This window comes from Oncorhynchus gorbuscha, linkage group LG05, assembly GCF_021184085.1.
Source record: "Oncorhynchus gorbuscha isolate QuinsamMale2020 ecotype Even-year linkage group LG05, OgorEven_v1.0, whole genome shotgun sequence".
In the NCBI taxonomy this organism is placed as follows: Eukaryota; Metazoa; Chordata; class Actinopteri; order Salmoniformes; family Salmonidae; genus Oncorhynchus; species Oncorhynchus gorbuscha.
Window position 1 is genome coordinate 35,888,728 of NC_060177.1, and position 23,716 is coordinate 35,912,443.

General features: G+C 41.3%; 1 protein-coding gene across 11 annotated transcripts in view; it reads right to left on the reverse strand.

Moving 5' to 3' along the window:
* LOC124035894 (activating molecule in BECN1-regulated autophagy protein 1-like) overlaps positions 1-23,716 on the reverse strand; it is a 95,949-nt gene that overhangs the window by 42,353 nt on the left and 29,880 nt on the right. For 8 of the 11 annotated variants that reach the window (XR_006838810.1, XR_006838812.1, XR_006838811.1 and 5 more), the window contains 4 exons: positions 23,361-23,537; positions 17,971-18,051; positions 16,981-17,084; positions 2,251-2,361 (listed from right to left, as the gene is read on the reverse strand). Coding sequence is in view for 8 of the 11 variants with exons in the window: in XM_046349721.1 (XP_046205677.1) it covers positions 2,251-2,361; positions 16,981-17,084; positions 17,971-18,051; positions 23,361-23,537 (473 nt within the window). In the remaining 3 variants the exon portion in view is untranslated. The remainder of the gene's footprint in view (positions 1-2,250; positions 2,362-16,980; positions 17,085-17,970; positions 18,052-23,360; positions 23,538-23,716) is intronic. The other 3 variants (XM_046349725.1, XM_046349722.1, XM_046349724.1) reach the window with 2 other exon arrangements.

Genomic DNA, 23,716 nt, shown 5'->3' on the forward strand with positions numbered 1-23,716 from the left:
ATGGCACTGTGATAATCTGCATCCAGTTTGCTGAGTAGAGTGTTGGAAGCAATTTTGTAGATGACGTCACCTTTGAGCATGGTTAAGTTATGAATTACACTTTGGATGGTGTATCAATACAACCAGTCAATATAAAGATACAGGTGTTCTTCCTAACTCAGTTGCCATAGAGGAAAGAAAAAGCTCAGGGATTACACCATTAGGCCAATGGTGACTTTAAAACAGAGTTTAACGAGGAGAAAAGTGAGGATGGATCAACAACATTGTACTCCACAATTGTGTACTCCACAATACTAACCGAATTGACAGTGAGAAAAGGAGGAAGCATGTAAATAACACAAATACTCCAAAACATGCATCCTGTTTGCAAGAAGGCACTAAAGTAATACTGTAAAAATGTGGCAAAGCAATTCACTGCTTCAGTCTGCTTTCCACCAGGCACTGGAAGATGAATTCACCATTCAGAAGGACAATAACCGAAAACACAAGGCAAAATCTACATTGGAGTTGCTTAAGAAGAAGAACATGTTCCTGAGTGGCCTAGTTATAGTTTTGACTTAAATCTACTTGAAAATATATGGCAAGAATTTAAAATGGCTGTCTACCAATGATCAAAATCCAATCTGACAGAGCTTGAAGTTTGTGAAAATAATAAAATGGGCAAATGTTCCACAATCCAGGTGTGGAAAGCTCTTAGAGATTTACCCAGAAAGACTCACAGCTGTAATCGCTGCCAAAGGTGTTTCTACAAAGTACTGACTCAGTGGTGTGAATACTTCTATAAATTAGATATTTCTGTACTTCATTTTCAATACATTTGCAAACATTTCTAAAAACATGTTTTCACTTTGTCATTATGGGGTATTGTGTGTAGATTGGTGATAATTTAAGTATATATATATTGATTTTGAATTCAAGCTGTAACAACAACATTTGGAATAAGTGAAGGGGTATGAATACTTTCTAAAGGCACTATATATGTGATCGTGTAAGCAAGGTTTGAAAATTATTATTATTTAGTCAAATATCATATCTGATTGGGTTTCTTGCGGTCAACAAATTATTTGCAGTCTACAAATTATGTTCCAGCACACTAACGATCCGCTCAAGAAAAACAATCATCCCGTGGATTAATTTAGTTGTGAAGCCTGGTCTAGGGAACACCATAGGCTTCAGCTTCCTGTATTCTGCGATAAGTTTCCTGTGTCTTCGATTCTTATTTGATTAACCCCCCCCCAAATGAACAATCTTTTAACATTGCCCAAGTTTGGACAATTAGCATGGGGACCAAACACTCAAAAGTTACAGACCTTTGGTACGTACAGAGGTGAATTAGAAGTGAAATCCTCTATAAAAGTCATGGCTTAGTTTGAGGATAATGTTCTTTCCCAATGTCTATTGTAGATTAGGGGTATAATGATACGCTGAACCGCTAGGAGTACACTACAGTAACTGCCGCTGGCTTTGGCAAAAAAAATAAACTTAAAATAGACACTGTTACGTAACATATTACAACCTTAAAAATAATAGCTTGTCAACAAAACCCTCAAACACGGAATGTTAAAGAAAACGAAACCCAGAAAAGGTGCTTGATTGGGCACCGAATGCATTAGAGCAGAATAACTCAGTGGGTTTAATATTTAGAGGTGGTGTTCTGAGCAGCGGGCCTCTGCTCTCTGTCTTTGACCTGATGTCAGGAATAACCTGGCCTGAAGCAGAGTAATAACCAGACCATGACACTATGTGAGCCTGATGATAAACAGAGCCACTGAATCTCCCATACCCTTAAGTATGGGACAAAAGTAGAATGCACTCAGCATGGTCCTGCGGGGATAGTACTGTGAAATGAACCAGACCATTAAGACCAGTGGCGGGCAAGATGGACAGAGAGAGAAAGCATTACAGAATAGCAGTCAGTGCTGGGCTTGGATCTGAAACAATCCCCACAGAGGAATGAAAGATGGAAAGAAAGGTAGGGCATATCTTTATGGGGCGGCAGAGTAGCCTAGTGGTTAGAGCATTGGACTAGTAAGTTCAAATCACCGAGCTGACAAGATACACAATCTGTCGTTTTGCCCCTGAACAGGCAGTTAACCCACTGTTCCTGGGCCGTCATTGAAAATAAGAATTTGTTCTTAACTGACTTGCCTAGTAAAATAAAGGTTAAAAGAAAGGCCTAAGTTTCTTGTTCCACCCCAACAAATCGCCATCCCAACCAATCGACAACTTCAACAATGTTAGTCCACTCACAGTTGCTGATTTCAGGTAGGTTGTACTTGGTGAAGTCCCACCACTGGAGGCGGTAGGTAGTGTTGGCGATGTTACTGGCCACAGCTGACTGACCGTCACCAATAACCGCACCTAGGAGAAGAAAACAGAGAAACAAAAACAATATGCACAAATCAGTTGTCATGACTGTCCTGTGAGGATCCAAATAGGTCAGGGCAGCTTGGCAATGAATGACCTCAACCAGACCCTCTCTCACCCACAGAAGGGGGGAGGAGGGAACTGGTGGGGGTTTGACAGTTCACACCCTGTTGTAAATCAAGGAGAGAGAACATTCCTCTCCAAATTCACACAGGAATGTTCCTTTGTCTATACAGACAGTTTCCTACTAATACATTCAAAAGTGAATACTGGAACAATATTTCTAATATAGAATGTGGGGAATGGTCAGAGACGATCTAAAGAATAATAATGTCATATGGATTGTTATTTTGTGATGTCATAAAAAAATGTTAGAAAGGAAATACTGTAACTTGAAATCTCCATCTACGTTGTGTATGAAATATGGAATATGATGAAAGTATTTTTGTTAAGATATGGATTTGATTTTAGGAGCCAGCAGAGGATAATTTTTTTCCTATAAACTTTGCACACTAAGTAGCCACAGCCAGTAAGGTCAAAGAGCGCGTCAGCCGGACGGAACCGTCCCTTTCGACCAGAGTGTATAAAAGGATTGGAAAAGAAATGAACATTTAGACCAGAATTAACATTTAGACCAGAAAGGTGTCGAGCTGCAGCTCACGGTTCGAATTCTGAAATCTACAAATGAGGTAGAGACGATAATGTCACCTCCCGTACAATGACAGCAGATTAGCTGTCCAAAGTAAAGTATCTAGAAAAGCGAATTTAAGTGGGACCATTCTACTACTTTTCAAAGCGTCGTATTCTACTATACTCATCAACCTCGAGAACCATCGACACGGCTGGCTAGCCTATCTTCAAATAAGCAGCTTTAGGAGAGAATGGAAGGAGAATCAACTCTGTAGTGCTGTTCAGGACTACATGACGGACAAAGACATTTACACGTAAATACATTCATGATTTCTTACTCCAAACGGGCGGCGGTTCGTCTGCAAAGTATATGATTACTGTGAGAGTAGTTTCTAAATATACCAAAGTATTATGTCTCTGTCCCTCTCTCCCTCTTGCCCCCTCCATGTCAGTCTGTTAAGGACTTTTTTCTAATGTATTAAGTGTGTATGTTTATCCTGTGTTATCATTTAGTTAGCTAGTAAATAAATAATTTAACCAATTTGTGTAGTACTGAATCCTAAGTAAGGCTGAGGCTACGACTGTTCAGAATGATGATACGATACAAGGTTATGATTAATATGTTGACTGTTTTACGGATGCGATAGGTAAAGTCCTTTAGAGTTATATTCGGGGGTTGGTAACTCTTTAAACAACCGCTCTCATGGTGCCCCAAATTCCTAATGAGTTAATTGGTACATTTAAATCAGGTAACAAAGAAACATAGTTAGTTGATTAGATCAATAACAATCATCAGATTAATGCAAGTAAAGCCACGACACACTTCATTTCTATAATACATATATTAGGTTATGGAAAAAAAGTGTTTTCTATTTTACAGTTTTGGAATTCTGTCAAGTCTTTATTGAGCTGTCATCCAACAATAGGAAAAACCGCAGTGGTCCAATACCAGCGTTTTTCCTGTCTGCTCAGTCATTATTCTCAGTTAACAACATACTATGGACCAGAAGTGTAAATGCTACTGGTCGAGTAAAAATAAACGTTTTTTATGTTGACGCTTCCTCATGAACAAACCAGCGGTTTCGATTTCCTGGAGTGTTATGTTAATAGGATGCCCATTAACGTGGCTAATGGAATCCTGACCAGGTGCACATATGTCAGTGTAGGACTAATGGCAAATCAAAAGGGTATTGGTGAAAAACTATAGTGCACTAAACCATTTAATAACCATCAAAGGTAGATACTGGTGTCTGTATGCTGTTATACCAAAAAGAGCAATCTAGAACATATATTATTCATAAGAATGTCTAAACCTACTAGGCAAAGAACTGCTCTAAAATTATGTCAAATGTTTGGAAAGAAATGCATTAATACTGCAATATCGCCAATTGCAAGGTCGTAATGAATAATGAGGTATAGGCCTAAATCATAAATGAATTTACTGGTTATGATTTGATGTCAGAACAAACGTCCAACAGTCTGTACATAGTAAATGTCTGTAGTAACTGCACCGGAGGCATAAACATCAATAGTAACTGCCCATCAGCTACAGTAAATGCCCCAATTAATTACATACACTTGACACATTTTCTGTCTGTGACAGTATGTGTGAATGTCACTCCGGGAGTCTAGGATACTTACAAACAGCAACCGCAATTATTTCACAGTTAATTTCAAATGGAGGCCTCAGGCTTGTGAGACAAAAACAAGTTGTACTGACTTGACTGCAAAATAAACTATTGATAAAGACAAGAGACAATGGCTTTTTAGACGGAGTGTTTCATCTACTTTCAAGGTGTTTAAAAAGCAAAGCAGATTAAAAACCGATCGAGTTTGCCATAATTAGCTATGCTTACATGACACAATTTTATCAAAAATGACAGAAACTGCAGTGTGAGGATTAAGTGCTTAATGGTTTTATCTGCTGCACCATGGTAACGGGCTAAACCTCTTTCAAGGCTGCACTTTTCCTTCTTACGGGAATACAACAAGTCTGCTGACCCTCTTTGTAATGTGGCAACCTTCGATCGGTTAGCTTAAATGTTACATTTTGTACTTACACACAGTTGCAACTTGCCTCTACGGTATGTGGTCGACATTGCAGCTATACAGAACTACGATGGACTTTTACATTAAAAAAAAACTTTATTTAACTAGTCAGTTAAGAACACATTCTTATTTTCAATGATGGTCTAGGAACAGTGGGTTAACTGCCGTGTTCAGGGGCAGAACGACAGATTTTTTTTTTTAACCTTGTCAGCTCAGGGATTCAAACTTGCAACCTTTCGGTTACTAGTCCAACGCTCTAACCGCTAGGCTACCTGCCGCAAATTTACACATGGTACGCTGTCTGCCCTCTGCTCTTAGTTAAGTCATTAAGAGAACATGATTCCTTTTTTTTCTCCCAAGATCACTGAAGTGTTGGAGCAAATTACATGTTGAGGAACTCTTGACAAGTGTTGCATTCATTTCTGACAGACCCATCATGACTCATGTCAGGGGGGGGGGGGCTTAGACTCATGTAGGCTTAGTACATAGTCCGCTGCATATGAAAATGACTTAACTGAAAAACCTACACATTAAATTTGATTATGTTTAATCTGGGAAGTTATCTGCCCTTATGCTCTATTCCCCCCATTTCGTTTTGTGTAATAGAAAAATCGAATTAGACATCATCTTACAGTGTTTCCATGCATCATTGCCTGCAATGCCCAAAAACCTCATGGCAGAGGTTCAGGAAAATAAATAGAGTGAATGACCTATTCTCTGAGGAAGAGGGGAGCTATAACTAAAGATCTGTAGTGCACTGGCTGCTCTTGACTGATTGAAACAGAGTTGGAAGATCAGTAGATCTTTAAAGAGTGGATTTCACAAGTACTAGGCCATTGCGCCGGAAATGCAAAGTATATGTTTTATGAGAAATGGAAAACTTGAAAGCAGACACTGCTCAATAAGCTAAAACATTTCTAATAATTTCATGGTTTTGAAATGTTGTATGATGATTCATCTTTGGAAAATCACGCTTGTCAGAATCATATGTGGCAAACAAACGACAGAATCTAGACTAGCACCATAGTTAGCCAGTCAATGACTAAGAGCAGTTGAAGCCCAGGCTGTTATTTGAAAAGCCTCAACCATTTTCACACCCTCATCGAATCAAGTTAGGGATTACTAGGGAATCAAACCGGAGAGTGAGAAGGATTAGAGAGTTGAATTGGATAGAAAGGAAGTGTTTGGGACAGTGTGGGAAGAAGAGTAGCGAGAAGTATGCCTGGAGATGTTATAAGGTATGGGGACAAGGGAGAAAAATAAGGGAGTTGGCAAACAAGGGACAGAGAGAGCATAAGTGATAGTATTTGATGCATATTACTCATAGGCTGCATTTTACTTCCCCCTGGTCTCTCAGTCCAGATTTAAAACCCGATACATTTTCACAGCTCCCCCTTAAAATTGGTCAAGGAGGGGTCAGAGGAGCCACAGGTTCTAACCCCATGGCCACACAGACTACACCACTGTCACATGGCAACATGGTGGGTTATAATAGAACCACATGGTGGGTTTGGAGATTGACCACAACTCACGTACTTACTGCGCTCATACATAAAAAGAGAGTGGACTGATACACAAGCTACAGTATATTTATTTACACCAGCGGGAGAAGACCCATGTTACAGTCACACTGTAATACACAGAGGAGCAGCCATACGAGGACCAAGCGCCAGGGGTCGTGTTGCGTCATGCAAATGGAACCACTGGACTTCTAGGAGTCTCTGTAAAATTCAGAGAAAAACGACTACATGAACGCATATTCGAAAACATACACATTTTATTCCGCTCTATTAGGAGACTAAGATCGGACTAGACAGAATAAGGACAGTCATTTTCCAACATCACTTAGACATTCCTCTGCTGGGGTTGTTTGCACTTTAAAAAGGAGAGGGAGTCACAAGTCTCAGAGAAAGACCCTTGTTGCTTTTTCCCCCCACAGCCATTTGTATACCAGTTCAATGGCTGCTACTGCTGGTATTTGGTTCACGTAGGGAGGTCCCATAAACTAGATAAACCTCTACTGCACATCTAGTTCTGTACATAAAATTGACATTCCTCTAGCAAGCTTGCTTGCTCGGTGCTTATGGCTTCCTATGTCAGGATACAGCTAGTGGTGTCTGTTTATGGCTGAGCTACAAATGTACAGTAGCTGCTTCAAGCTACCCAGTGTGAGTGCATCTGATCAACAGAAGGCAGTGAAATGGGATGCAGCTCTTACACTACATATGAAAATAAACTAAATCAAAGCGGGTACACGAACAGACGAAAAACATGATGCAGTGCTGCAGCAGTATGGAAGCATGTAAAGTGGAGCTATAGAGTTTTGTGTGTGACAACTGCCCAATAGCAGAGTAGGGAGTAATCACCCATCTTATCAAAGTTACGTGAAATCACAGCGGATTTGGTTGCTGTGGTTACATCAACAGTGCAGAGGCATGACTGATGAAACGTAGAGAGGAGAAAACATACAAAGCAGTGGTAATGGCCAAGATGATTTGTTGAATATAAAATAATTAAATGTTTAAGGCTGAGATCTGGATTTTAAAAATCAAAATAAAACCGGGGAATATTTATGACAGCCCTAATACAAGAGCAATGCTAATCTCATTTGCCACACTATGAAATAATGCAAGGAATGCAACAAAAGGGGGCATTATAGAAATGATATCAGACTGACAATCAGTCTGTGTTCTGACAGTTTAAACTGTTTACATTTTGCCAGTAGAAAGTCAATCCCTTCTGACTTCAACCGCATACCTTCAGGTCTGCCACAACTGGCAGAATCAGAAAGAAAGCGATGTCAAAACTAGCCCCATGTGGTTTGGATCTGAAGAGTATTGCAAAGTGTGTGCATGATTGAGTCAGTGTTTGAGAACATCTCTAAAAGAGAAGCTCCATTTTAAACTATACCCATTTTTTTATGCTCTGAAAGTCCATAGAGGCTGTAACTGGCCTGCAAAGGGTTGTGCTTTCGGGCTCGTCCAAGTACATATTTTGAAGGTACCATAAACAGCAGAACGATGAATGAATTATGCAGAGGCCATAACAACTGGACAGGGAAGAACTTTTTGACAGATGAGGTGTAGCTTTTAGAGTCCGGTGTCCAACTACTGCTTGAGCGTTCTGAAATGTAAAGTTTTGACTGAGCCAGCATTACTTGCGCTTTGCAAATCAACAAACCATTAAATGTACTAGGAAAAAACGGATAATCTGCCACTCACCACACTGCCAGTGTGCTTTACTCAAACGTGGAAGTGAGCCTAAAGCACAGGAGAGTAATTGCCAATGCCTTCCTTAAACCCCTTTTTCAATTTCCAAGAGCAGAGGAGATGGAGTCTCTGTAGAGTGAATTTTTCAAAAGGCTATTGTGTATGGTTGCTTCATCTCTGAACAATAACTTAATATAATAGACACACTCTATTCTAACCACCGGGCCTCTGACGACGCTTAGCACTTACTTACTTCATTAAAAAAACACTTAATGGAGTAAGTAGGTAGGTTTTTATCTTTTGGTGATGAGAAAGCTGCTGTCAGCTGTCCGACACAGCTCTCAGGAAAGTTTTACAAAATCCAAATGCATATCCTTTGGGACTTTCCAGGCAAGATTTTAAAGAGCCTGGTGTGTTTCTGCCATAGACTCAGCTCATCCTGAATTATCCCCATAAATGTCCCTCCTCCATAAGACCTAGGAGGGAGGAGAAAGATCTTCAAGTATTGGCCACCATTACTGGCTCCACAGCCACAGGTCAACACTACCCCCTAGCTGGGCCTAGACAACATACACAATACACCATAGACTCTAAAGCAAGGGTATTCAACTGGGGGTCCAGAGACCCACAGGTACTGCAGAAGGTTCGAGAAATATATAGTCGGAAGTTTACATTAGCCAAATACATTTTAACTCAGTCTTTCCACAATTCATCCTAGTAAAAATTCCCCGTTTTAGGTCAGTTAGGATCACCACTTTATTTTAAGAAAGTGAAATGTCCGAATAATAGTAGAGAGAATTATTTATTTCAGCTTTGATGTTTTCATCACATTCCCAGTGGATCAGAAGTTTATATACACTCAATTAGTATTTGGTAGCATTGCCTTTACATTGTTTAGCTTGGGTCAAACATTTCGGGTAGCCTTCCACAAGCTTCCCCCAATAATTTGGGTGAATTTTGGCCCACTCCTGACAGAGCTGATGTAACTGAGTCAGGTTTGTAGGCCTCCTTGCTCGCACACGCTTTTTCAGTTCTGCCCACAAATTTTCTACATGATTGAGGTCAGGGCTTTCTGATGGCCACTCTAATACCTTGACTTTGTTGTCCTTAAGCCATTTTGCCACAACTTTGGAAGTATGCTTGGGGTCATTGTCCATTTCGAAGACCCATTTGCGACCAAGCTTTAACTTCCTGACTGATGTCTTGAGATGTTGCTTCAACATATCCCCATAATTTCCCACCCCATGATGCCATCTATTTTGTGAAGTGCACCAGTCCCTCCTGCAGGAAAGCACCCCCACAGCATGATGCTGCCACCCCCGTGCTTCGTGGTTGGGATGGGGTTCTTAGGCTTGCAAGCCTCCCCCTTTGTCCTCCAAACATAACGATGGTCATTATGGCCAAACAGTTCTATTTTTGTTTCATCATACCAAAGGACATTTTTCCAAAAAGTACAACCTTTGTCCCCATATGCAGTTGCAAACTGTAGTCTGGATTTTTTATGGCGGTTTTGGAGCAGTGGCTTCTTCCTTGCTGAGCAGCCTTTCAGGTTATGTCGATATAGGACTCGTTTTTACTGTGGATACAGATACGTTTGTACCTGTTTCCTCCAGCATCTTCACAAAGTCCTTTGCTGTTGTTCTGGGACCAAAGTAGGTGCATCTCTAGGAGACTGAACGCGTCTCCTTCCTGAGCGGAATCACGGCTGCGTGGTCCCATGGTGTTTATACTTGCGTACTATTGTTTGTACAGATGAATGTGGTACCTTCAGGCATTTTGAAATTGCTTCCAAGGATGAGCCAGACTTGTGGAGGTCTACAATTTTATTTCTGAGGTCTTGGCTGATTTCTTTTGATTTTCCCATGATGTCAAGCAAAGAAGCAATGAGTTGGAAGTTAGGCATTGAAATACATCCACAGGTACACCTACAATTGACCCAAATGATGTCAATTAGCCTATCAGAAGCTTCTAAAGCCATGACATCATTTTCTGGAATTTTCCAAGCTGTTTAAAGGAACAGTCAACTTTGTGTATGTAAACTTCTGACCCACTGGATTTGTGATGAAGTGAATTATAAGTGAAATAATCTGTCTGTAAACAATTGTTGGAAACATTACTTGTGTCATGTACAAAGTAGATTTCCTAACCGACTTGCCAAAACTATAGTTTGTTAACAAGAAATTTGTGGAGTGGTTGAAAAACGAGTTCAAGTGACTGCAACCTCAGTGTCTGTAAACTTCCGACTTCAACTGTATATTTAAAAATAATAATAAAATTGATAGAAAAATACATGTTTTTATGAATATTGCTAGCAACAACAGAATAAACACATTTTGAATTATATACCTACAGTAGAAAAGAGGAGAACATCATTTCTAATGATGTCAACATTATTTCAACTCCTAATATTGAGCAAATTACACTCACTGGAGCTAATTACACTCACTGGAGTATCTGACATAGGCTTTGAAAAAGCACCTGCGAGTACCAGTCGCGGCAAGTGCCACTGGCTGCTGGTAAGCTTTCTTGACTGCTGCTATTTATGAAAATGTGTTTGGAGTTACATTTCTATCTAATAGGCTATGTTAGAGTTTACACTTCCTCCTCCATTTATAATGTGGGGAGGTCAAAATAAAAAACAATGTACCAAATCTATGAACTAAATATGTTTGATTACTGGCCTCCCGAGTGGCGCAGAGGTCTAAGGCACTGCATCACAGTGCTAGAGGCGTTACTACAGACCCGGGTTCATTCCAAGGCTGTGCCACAACCGGCTGTGGCAAAGCCCGGGACAGTGCACAAGTGGCCCAGCGTCATCCAGGTTAGGGGAGGGTCTGACCAGGGGGGCTTTACTTGTCTCAACGCACCCTAGCGACTCCTTGTGGCGAACCGTGTGCTGACCCCAGTCGCCAGTTGAACAGCGTTTCCTCCCACACCTTGGTGCGGCTGGTTTCCGGGTTAAGCTGGTAGGTGTTAAGGAGCGCGGTTCGGCGGGTCATGTTTCAAGAGACGCATGACTCGTTGGGGAGTTGCAGCGATGAGACAAGATAGAAATTGCAGAGAAAAAGGGGGGTAAAATACAAACAAACAAAAATAAATAATATGGTTGATTACTTCTCCTTGCTGTTCACCTGATAAGACGATAACATTTGTTTTGTGCTAACATATTATGGTCGCCGGTTTGCCTGGGCGGGTGTCCCTGGGAAAGAAAAGGTTGAAGACCCTTGCTCTAAAAAAAGTCTTGCTTTATTGCAACATTGGGAATAAATTATACAGTCGAATAATATTGTAGATATTTTTGTGTTATAATTTTAGAGAGTACAACTTCTTTACGTGTTTAGTGTAATAATGCAGACCCTGTGCACATAGAATTCAACTGGTTACACTTCCTGGGATATGACACACTGCACAACGGAAAATCTGTTGCCCGTCTGCCAGGAAACTGCCTAAATCCCTAATGTATTGAGCTTCATGCTGACAGCAGGAAACTTCCCCTTTTCATTGGTGAGTGCACATAACAAGCATTCAGTGGTGACATGCACAAAGTAGATGTCCCAACCGACTTGCCAAAACTATAGTTTGTGGAGTGGTTGAAAAATGTGTTTTAATGACTCCAACCTAAGTGTATGTAAACTTCCAACTTCAACTGTATTAATGACAGGCATGATGTTGGCAGGAACTAAAACCACTAGACTTTTCTGTCTGAGTGTCCATCAACCACAGCATCAAACGCCTCCAAGAGAGCTCCCATACTGGAGATAAAAGGTTGTCGCCCTCCCGTCTATAAAGAGAGACTACTGCATGACTGAGGCAGGAACCGCTAAGATATTCTAATACAGCCACTCATGCACTCAGTATCCCCAGCCGGGACGCTTTGATTCAAACCACTTACAGTAACTAATCTTGTCTTTGTTATTTTAAAGAGCAAATACATTTGAAAAATGCAAATGACAAAAACTAAATTTTATATGAAAATGTAAACAGTTTGGTTTACTCTTCACTAATGCATTTCAACAGGAAACTTCTAAGGCTCGGGTTTTCCAGTGGGCTTTGGGGGATAGCCTATACGCATAGATTTCTCAGAGGGCTAACAAAATGCAGGCATTGCATATTCAACAGCTTTCCCAATACAAAATACATGGAGATGACTGTCAGACTTATCTTGATTTGACAGCGCCTGAGCCAACTGGGTGATGGTGTACTTCGAACAGGGATGGGCAACTTAGGATGGGGCTGGGGGGGGCCACAAAAAAAATCTGAACTCCCGATGAGGGGCCGCAGTGGTTCGCGGCTCTGCATACCAACATCCATACAGCAAAACATGCAATTCTACACATTTTGACATAGGGCGGAGATAAGATTTTGTTTTGAATATGATATCTGAGTGAGAGTGACCTAAACTAAATCTATGGGGGCCACCCCAGTCGGAAATTTGACCATTATTACTCGAAGTTTAGACAGCTGGCCGCTAGACAAACTTACCAATCAATAAAAAAAGATGTAGCTGAACATGGGCTTATTGAGTGAATATCAGTGACTGACATGTGCGAGAACCTGCTGATGCACAAACACATTTCGAAACTCTCAACCGTGGTGGTGAGGAATTCATCCGCAGGCCTACAAAAAAAGGGGGGATGGTCACCAGTTTCCCATCCCTGACTTAGAGGGTTGCAGTACAAGTGAGGGGGACATTGACATAGGATATTCAATTGCACAGCTAAAGAAAAGAACCTGAGCAGAAAAACAATTGAAGCAGTGATCAGGAAGAGATGTTGGAAATGAGGTCGCGGTACACTACACACATCCGTTTGGGACATGGACATATGTACATACGTTACTCCTCAACATATGCCTTCTGTTACACATATTTACTTTCGCCAAGGAAGGTATCAAAGTAAAACATGAAGTGCTCTTTAACACGTGTAAAGCTGTTCTCAACTCTCCCAACCGGTAATCAGCATGGGAGCTGCTGCTGCATATTCCAAGGTACATGAGAATAAATGATATGACGTATTCAAAGGGTGAACCTTCAAAAGGAGGGAATTGCTTTCTTCTATACATTGGCAAGGAAATAGCTCCTTATACTAGTTAAGCTCAAGAGATTTAGTTTGGAGGAGAGGTGTATTTAGGATGGAGTGACTGAAGAGGAAAAAAAGGGTAGGGATAAGCTGGAAAGACAACAATGGAGGATTGGAGGAGAGAGAAGAGGGGTGAAGGGAAGGCACACCGAGTGAGAGAAAGTGACTGGTCAAAGACCGAAGGTGAATGAGGTTATAGGGGACTGAAGCAGGGCAAAGTGACAAGAGAGTGACAAGCCCCTCTCATCACAGTATGTCAGAGAGCTGGAGCGTCACACAATAAAATACACCTGGAACATCCTCTCTCCACTTGGCTGAACGTGTGATTTCTCTGAAGCTGATATTTTTTGTTTGACGGTAGTCACAAGACAAAGCCCAAGTGGGGGAAAAGGAACATTGGGTCCTTGCTGTTCAACTTCTGGGAAAGAGCTAACATGACCGACGGGCTGTCTTACGAGCTAGCTGCCTTAATTAATTAAGACTTCCTGTCTCACTGATACAGCATGCCTCCAGGTACTCTCAGTGCCACATCTGAACACGCACTTACAGACTGATACTAAATATTGAATTAAAACAGTAAGGATTAAAGCACAAACCATTCTATATTGCATCAGACACATGCCAATGGTTTGACCTCTGGTTAATGTAGTGTACATTACTCAATGATGAGAATACAAGCTCTGGGCTAAATCCACTGCCCTATTGCTGACGCCATTACGCTTTTAATTTCCGGAAATATAAGAGCAGTCAAAAAAATAGCGATCGTAGCCAGCTACCACCCGGTTACTCAACACTGCACCTTAGAGGCTGCTGCCCTTTATACATAGAATCACTGGTCACGATAATAATGGAACACCAGTCACTTTAATAATGTTTACACCAGTCACTTTAATAATGTTTACATGCGGCTTTACTCATTTCATATGTATATACTGTATTCTATTCTACTGTATTTTAGTCTATGCCACTCCAACATTACTCATCCTAATTTATTTCTTAATTCCATTATTTTACGTGTGTATTGTTCTGAATTGTTAGAAACTACTGCACTGTTGGAGCTAGGAACACACGCATTTCGCTACACCCACAATAACATCTGCTAAATATGTGTATGTGACCAATAAAATTGGATTTGACTTAGATGCCATTGGCCCTATTGCCAATTCATCCATAAAACAAAATCTAACATTATCACAAAATGTAAGATTATATTGCAAAGTATCTGAACAATGGGACCTGGCAAAAGAAACAACAAATCCAGAATGTTTTTAGTCAACATCACAAGTGGAATGATCCTTCATTGAAAAAAAAAGCAGAGTGAAAAAAGGATAATGCACGACAAGATTAGTTTACGTGTGATTTGAAACACTGTATGTCCTCAATGGTTTTGAACGGCCCCCTTTATGATGCGTTCTGTTTTGACGTGAAACCCTTACTTCGCCATGGATTTGTCAAAAGGGAAGAACTTTCACACAATAGGGAAAGAGATCCTAAAAAAACCCAGAGGCACTGAAATAGCAGCCACTGAGATAGAAGAGGACAGATCTGAAGTACTGCGCGTTATGCATTAAAAGCTGTACGGCTGAGGGCCTTTATGTAAGGGTGTCCTCAGTTCCAGCAAGTTCGATGTTGCTGATATACAGTTCACAGATGCCTCGACCAACATGTCAATGCACAGAGGGGTGAAAAGCTGACATCTGCCACCAGCTCAGTCAAAAGAAGAAAACCCCAGAGGGGGACAAGGGAGAAAGAGCAGAGCAGAAATAAAAGTAGCTTCTCTATAGTCATGCAATACAATACAGTACTTGCTACTTGGTTAATATCATATCAGTCTCTGGCATCGAACATATGGTGTTAATAAAAGAAAGAAAGTTGGACAAAGATAGGAGATGGTAGATACTACTAAGTTCAGTTAATGTCCTTAGTTACAAATATGGATTAATGATGTATGATTTACTGGTACAATGAAAATAGTTGGGGAACTGAGACAAAATATTCTGAACGACCATGGTCTATGTTCTATCCGATCATTTCCATTTGTGTGTGCTGCCTGAACCAACAACCCTCTCTGTCCACTCCATTATTGTCCTCCTCCACTGGGATTGGTAATTGCAGTGGGTTCACTCTGGGTTACAGAGTGAGCAGATAATATCACCCTTTCTGTTCCCTTCTCTCCTGACTCTCCTGACCGTTGGGGTGTCATCACAGGTCACCTTCTCCATTTACAAATTATCTTTCTGCTCAGACACTGATTGGCCACCAAGATGAGAAGGGACATAGCCTCGACCCGGTTTAGCTGCTCAACTGGGTCTTAAACTCTGAATGACGTGTGCACTGTACCTCATGCCTTTCTGCAAGTTTAAATTAAAATGCACTTTTTGGATCACAAAAATGAACACCTAAAAAAACTTATAAAACCCCTAAAAGACAAAAACCCTTCCATTGAAAAAGATAACTAGTTATATAGCCAGTTATATAAATGCGCACCAGCATTATTTATTTTTGGAATGATTAAAGATATGCATTTAGACCTCTTACATAAAGGCTCATATACGAGCATATGGTCATTACTGTCCTCTGCTGGTGAAAAAGCCCCGTTCTCAATTTTCACTACATTGTCACAGCAAAAACAAAAGAAGACTAGGCCATCTATGAACGAGCTATGCTGAACAGCTGTGGAAGGTCATTTAAACTTAAACACTGTGTGCGCTGCTGTGGCATTTCAAGAGCAACATTGCAAACCATCACCAACACAGGTGGCACAGCAATCAGCGGTAGGAAGCAAATGGAGGGCTGGGCGGAGAACATCTCTCCTGACTCAACAGGCATAAAACCTGATGTAATTTCTCTGTTTATTAACTAGACGTCACACACACACACACACACACACACAAATGTAAGAACTTTTCATTCAAGTTGAAAGGAAATTCATTGTAAAACATTTGGTATGCGTAGGAGGTTTCAGAGGTGGGCAAGACACACACAATGACAGTGACACAATGAGAAACAACACCGTGCAGCTACAGCAGCACTCTCCTCTAATGTCTCACTGTGACTATCGGTCATTGTCAGCCAACGGAAGCAAAAGGTGAGTGGGACTATTTAGCTTGGTTTGACATAAGCTGTGAACGTGTTCTACCTTTGGGTATGAGGAGTCAGAAACCATTCATAATGCAAAAGCATGCTTGAGACGGGACTTCAGAGAAACTCATATTTTGACACACGAATCATGTTGGGGGGTGGGGAGGGGGGGGGTAGTTTGATAAGTTCGCTCTTTGGGGCTGGTGTGGGCGTTCCAGCATGTCTGCAAGAGTGTGGGCGGCAGGGGAAAAAAAAAGAGGTTCTGAAGCGCTCTCGTCGACGAATTCATTATCTGCAACGTCCACATCGATACCACTAGAGCAAAATCCACATGCTCCAAAAGCGTGGGTGGAGAGCACAGGGCACTCATTACGCAGAGGCCCTCTTCGCAAACACTTACCTGTGCTGCTGAACTGCTCATCCATCCGAAAATGGTACATTGTGTGGGCAGCCATGTCCTAAAGCACCAACGTGAACTGAAATATTACTGGAATGCCAGCTCTGCTAGCAGCCTAGTTTCCAAAACAGAAACACAAGATGAAAACACGAGGGATAACTCTGCCTACCTGCTAGGACCCTGTTGACAGAGGAATGGGTGGCCAGGCCAGGCTGGCCCCTCTCGTGGTGGAAGATGCCAGCATATGGCAGATACTCAGGCAGTAGGAACCTCCTTGAAGAAAGAGAGAAGCATCGCGTTATATAGAAATCACACAACAACTGACAGAGTTTACTCACCCCATAATTAACATATGAGAAAATTGGAGACAATCTCTGTCGCGTAATAGGGGACTAAAAAGCACAGGCAAGTTTTTATAAAAGCCTTACTCGACTTTACATTGTTGCACAAACTGATGAGGGTAGCCTAGTGGTTAGATAGTTGGACGAGTAACCAAAAGGTTGCAAGATCGAATCCCCCGAGCTGACAAGGTAAAAATCTGTTGTTCTGCCCCTGAACAAGGCAGTTAACCCACTGTTCCTAGGCCGTAATTGAAAATAAGAATTTGCTTTTAACTGACTCGCCTAGTTAAATAAAAGGTTAAAAAAAATTATAATAAATAAATACAATTGTGCTGTATGATGTGCTAATGTTCACCACTGGTTTTGGATAGACCGATTCAAATCAAACTTTAGCAAAAGTTGGGAGAATATGTAAAACATTTCCTGTATACTAATCCTCGAGTCCCGTTATGTCATTGGCTGCTCATGTCATTGGCCAAAAAACATCAATTAGAATATGAAGAGCCAATAAGTATAATGTACTTAGAGTCCAGGGGGACAAATGATGAGTTTGAATAGGTTGACTATTTCATGTTTTTATTTTTCTGTTTCTTTTCTTTTTTTTGTTATGTATTTAGAGTATTTATTGTATGCTGTGTGATACTGTTTTTAAAAAAGTATTGTTGGGATGGCTGTTTTTGTTTGTTTGCTCTGCATTGTGTTTATTCCATCAGGGAAACCAGTGGAATCACTTTAACGTGTTATCCCTTGGGGTTGTACTCTGTGCATCTTTTTCCCAATAAAACAATCAATAAATGAATCATATCAGGGCCACCCACCGGGGAAAAAATCTGCCAAGCGAGGGGGCAGACATACGAGCGTTGCGCGGAGCCCTGTGTCTGGCGCGATCACCGTTATCCCTGTGAAGACAGACAGACAGACAAACAGACAGACGGACAGAGAGGGAGATAACAGACAAAGACATACAAATAAAAATTAAAAGCCGCTTAACTGAGAGACCGTAGCTGGACTCACTATATAGTGCAGGCTCACTTAAAAGTTTGATGTTAGCTTAACTTATTATTGGCTTGTGCTTGAGACCCAGACCAAAGGGAGAAAGTTGCAGTACTGCTTGTGATCATCCAGCAGCCTCAAAACAAAAACAAGCAGCCAAACAGAAACTCCAGAGAAGATTCGCAAAAGTTTGAAAATGCTGCAACGCATAAAGATGGTTATTTATGGCTCCAATGTTTCTCCATTAACAGGTTTGAAAAAACTGGTAGTAAGTGGGCCCCTTTTCACAACACAGTATAATCCAATCTGGACACATTCAAAGGAGGAAATACAAAGGCAAAATATTTCCAGGCCGAGGAGACATTGTATAGAATCGGGACGGCATGTAACCTAGCGGTTAAAGACTAACTGTAATAACTAATAATTTTGCACGCCCAATTTTTCAGTTTTTGATTTGTTAAAAAAAGTTTTAAATATCCAATAAATGTCGTTCCACTTCATGATTGTGTCCCACTTGTTGTTGATTCTTCACAAAAAAATACAGTTTTATATCTTTATGTTTGAAGCCTGAAATGTGGCAAAAGGTCGCAAAGTTCAAGGGGGCCGAATACTTTCGCAAGGCACTGTATCTGACCTTGCAAAGGAAGACGGTGCCATTACAGGAAGATTGGTTCCTGTAATTTATTCGCTGACCCCAGGAGGAATTAAAAATGCCTCATATTTCCATCAGAGTAGAGTATCAGCTGAGAGGACGCGGCCTCTTTGTGATCCACTGGACATTTCACATTCAGAATTTGCTTTACACTTCTTGAAAACTGAGACAATGTGAAAAAGGATGCGAGAGAGAGGAAATCCGACGAACCCGGAGCCTCTGAAAGTACTCGAATCGGAAAGCAGGCCGGAAATAGACATGCTTTCATAAATATACATTTCAATAACTGATATGAAATGTGCCAAACACTCATATACCTTCAGCAATGAATTTCTAAGTCGGGCAGTCAGGATGGCGGAATAATTCATGAACCAAATCGGTGAGGTCATATTTAGGCTTTGAAGATGCCCCATCTCACATCAGTCACCCAGAACTGCATTTTAATACCGGCAAATTGTTGTTTTCTCCGACTGCTATGATACTCTTTGGCTGACTGGCAGTATAACTTAATTGTATGTATGACGCTCAAGTCTAAAGTAAACCTATTTTGGTGGTCATGTTATAAATGTCCAGTACATAATGCAATAGTTAACTGGTCTAGGCGGACTTCCTAAACTTGCAAACAGACTAGGGATGAAACGGTTACTGTTTTCACGATAAACCACGGTAAAATTCCCGACGGTTGATATTACCGTTTCAAATGTTCATTGTCATTAAAACTGTGTTCGATTACCGCGGTTTGAAAAACTCACGGTAAATACTGTCCAGCATCAACCAAAGTTAGCAACAGTCTGACGCAGGCGCCGCATGCAATGTGGGTTTTGTTTTGTGGGAAAATATGGTGGAAGGGAGTGACGGCGCTCTGGAGATTTTTCAGCCTTCTAAGAGGACCAAATCTGAAGTGTGGTCGTATTTTGGGTTTTGCAAGAGTGTTGAGGGAAACTTAATCGAAGATGGTCACCCTGTGTGCAGAACATGCAAAAACATGTTTTTTTTTAATTTTTATAAACGAGGGGCCATGCATCAGAGCTGCCTCACCTTGCCAGGGTTGCCAGGAAGCTTTTGTGCATCCCAGCAACCAGCATGTCATCAGCGAGTGTTCAGTGCCAGCGGGCACATAGTCTCCCCACGCAGATCACTACTTAAACTGGACAAAGTAAATATGTTGACATTTTTACATTTCAATTAACAAAGAATGCATCCATACAGGATGTTAGGCCAGCAGCAGCTTATTTATTTATGAAGGAGAGAACGGACATACAATCAGTGGTGTTCATTTGATTTGTTTGCATATTTTGTGTTATTTTAATGTCAACACCTGCACATTGGATTTGTTGACATATGGTTGTATTGCTCTTACATGCACATTGCTTTACTTGTGTTGCTTTTACATGCACATTTGATATGCTTACTTGAGGTTGTGTTCATTAAATCCTGCACTAGGGAAACCTTTAACTCTCATGGCCACCTGGTGCCATCTTTAATGTTAATGTTATTATTTTAATGTTTATGCACACAAAAAATGATTTTCTGTTGCTCATTTTATTTGTTGTTTGTTGGTTTGCAATATACAACTTGGTGAAATGATTTCAGTGTGTGCATCAGTACTTTGAACATTTCCAGCACATTTGAACAATACTGCGATAATACTGATACCCGTGATAATTTTGGTCACTATAATCGTGATATGAAATGTTCATACCGTTTCACCTCTAAAACAGACTACAAACATAAATGGGGACAAGGTACACCCGTAAGTAAATTGAAATGTCCAGCCTCATTCTACGCAAGCGTAAATAACGAACTATTTAAAAATGAATTCACACTTCCTGTAGGTAAAAAGAAGAGAAGAGTTTAGAAATGACCTAGTGATAGCTGCTTTCCGTGGAAACAGGCCACAGTGTCATCGGAGGTGTCCTTATTAAACCGCTGCTCTCTCCTCTCTCTTGGATCAGCATCTAACGTAACAGGTCGAGGGTTTGGAAGAGAATTAGGCTACAGCTCTAAAATGATTTCTTCAGTGCACCCCTTTAAAAACCAAGCGTTGTCATTCTGTGCAGTTCTCAAGGGGAGCATAATCCTGATTCATCTATAGTCTGAGCCTGCTGCTGTGTACGTTTTCACAGCACTGTAATCTAGGTTTACTTTCACTGTTTGCTGGTTCCATTACAGCGAGTGAATTCTTAACATCATTCCAAAAGCGCCTTAGGGTTTTTCTGGCTATAAAGGCCAGATATTTTCATTGTGCAACTGACCAGTTTAAAGAAAAAGTGAAAATTTGTCCTCAGTTATTCTGCACGTTAAAATATTAGATTTTGTGAAAATCAAACAAAACACCTGTCAATTGTGTGTACTGTGTTACGACTGAATTGTTTTAATAGTATTTTTTAAATCACCTGTAGCATCCTGCTCCAGAAAACCCCCGCTCAGACAGGGCTGGTCGCACCAGCGCAATAGAAAAAATTATAATTTTATAAAGCCAGCCGCGGTGCTTTATTGAGGAAAATAGACTGTTGCTATATTTTACTGTCACAATAGGGCTCCAGACATCTCTGAATGTTTTCGTTCAATAGAGATCCATTTGCCTACGTAGGCTAATTCATTTGGGGCTAATTCGCCAAGTGGAAATCAAAACACATTAGCTATATAGCTAACTGTAAATATATCTCATAGCTGGCAGTGTAATTGCTTAATCTAACTGTAGATTGAATGTCCTAAAAACTTTCCAGCGGTACTAGTGTAACAGTATAATTTTAAACCGTCCCCTCGCCCATACCCGGGCGCGAACCAGGGACCTTCTGCACACATCAACAACAGTCACCCACAAAGCTTCGTTACCCATCGCTCCACCAAAGCCGCGGCCCTTGCAGAGCAAGGGGAACTACTACTTCAAGGTCTCAGAGCAAGTGACGTAACCGATTGAAACGCTATTTAGCGCGCACCGCTAACTAAGCTAACCGTTTCACATCCGTTACACTCACCCCCCTTTTACATTTACATTTAAGTCATTTAGCAGACGCTCTTATCCAGAGCGACTTACTTTTGACCTTCCTCCTTTTTCCGCAGCAACCAGTAATCTGGGTCAACAGCATCAATGTAACATAATAACTTTACGTCCGTCCCCTCGCCCATAACCGGGCGCGAACCAGGGACCTTCTGCACACATCAACAACAGTCACCCTCGAAGCATCATTACCCATCGCTCCACAAACGCCGCGGCCCTTGCAGAGCAAGGGGAAATACTACTTCAAGGTCTCAGAGCAAGTGACGTAACCGATTGAAACGCTATTTAGCGCGCACCGCTAACTAAGCTAGCCGTTTCACATCCGTTACACTAGCACGGACAGCAAAATGGCCAACGTTCACGAGGCTCTGCATCTCAAAGACTTACTGTACCGCAAACCTTTTTTTTTTAAACGGTGCCAATCGCTCATTACTGAGAGTTGAGAAACGCCATACCCCCTGAAATCTGAGACCCCCCCTCTCTCTTCAACGAACAACAGCGTTGTGTCTGTGATGCATGGAGCCATACCCCATACTGTTAATTGCACTCACTGTCGCTGCAAAGTTTTCCGATCCACACCAATCATAAAACAATTGGCAAGCAGAAGCCTAAATCGAGAATGGGGGATAAGGGGATGTTGTCTTGTTATAATTCCCTGAATCCCACCAGGTTCAATTATGAACGAGAGGGTGGCAGCACATGTCTAATCTTGTCTGAAGAGAACAGACACTGTCTTGCACTGATGTGGAGCTGACGCCACACCATGCAATGACCCAATTATAACTAGCAACATCGGACCGTTTACATGCTCCAGGAAAATGTCCCAGCTGGTTTCACGCAACTCTGAATCCAACCCAAAGGACAATAAATGGCATTCTAAAATAGTTGATAGAGTGACGAATAACTTAGTTGTTCATTCGGACAAACAGTTCTTATCGTTATAAATCATATGTCCTTAATTGCTGGAGAAGAACAGCACCAGGGGAATTCCTTTGACCTCATTCAGCCAACGATGCTACAGTACAAAGTCTGCAGAGGCCTGAGAAGACTGATGCCCTCAAATAAGTCCTGGGAGCATTGAATGTTACAAACCACTGACCCTGGAGTATCATGGTCCTGCAAGCAACACCATCTCCCAGCACCTTTTTTTTATAGCCAGGCCAGAGGCAATTAACATTTACATATTGAAAGAATAAAACCTAATCCATTAGAAAGATACATCACAAATTCAACCTTTGAGAGCCACGCATCAAGTATTCGATGTGCAAGTTATTTCAGTAGGAGTGTTTTGCTGCTGCTGCTTTGTTAGACAGTCATTATGCATCCCAGATCATACAGAGGGTGTGTGGAGGCATAATGGGGGGAATTCATTTCTCTCATCCATTGGCAATGGAGCCTCCCCTCTGGGATTCCATTAATAGTGCTCCTTGTGGAATAAATTCCAAAGCTCTTGACGATTATAGGATGTTTTATCATAATGTGTTCTGTAAATGTCTTCATGAACAAGTGTCAAGGGATGCAAAAAAATCATTGGATGTTGTAGGTTGCTGACGACTCACTCAAACTCCTCAAAGTCCACCTCGTTGTTCTCAACGGAGGGGTTGCTTCCTGGGCTATCCGAGGTGGACGAGAGAGGCCGCAGTCGGCTCTGGTAGCGCAGTGATCGTTGGCGAATGCTGTCCCGCCGAGATAAGTACTGAATCATCCGCTGGGCGTAATACGCAGCAGGTGACAACCTGTGAACACAGTAAGGACACACTAGAGCTGCGGATGATTCAAATGGTGATCGGATAACCCAGGAGGAATAGACAATAGAAATCAGTCTCACTTTATTATCCCAGTCACGTTTTTCTTTTGTATGTACTGTGTAGATATGTATTATTTTTTGAAGTGATAAATAAAAACACCCAAACCA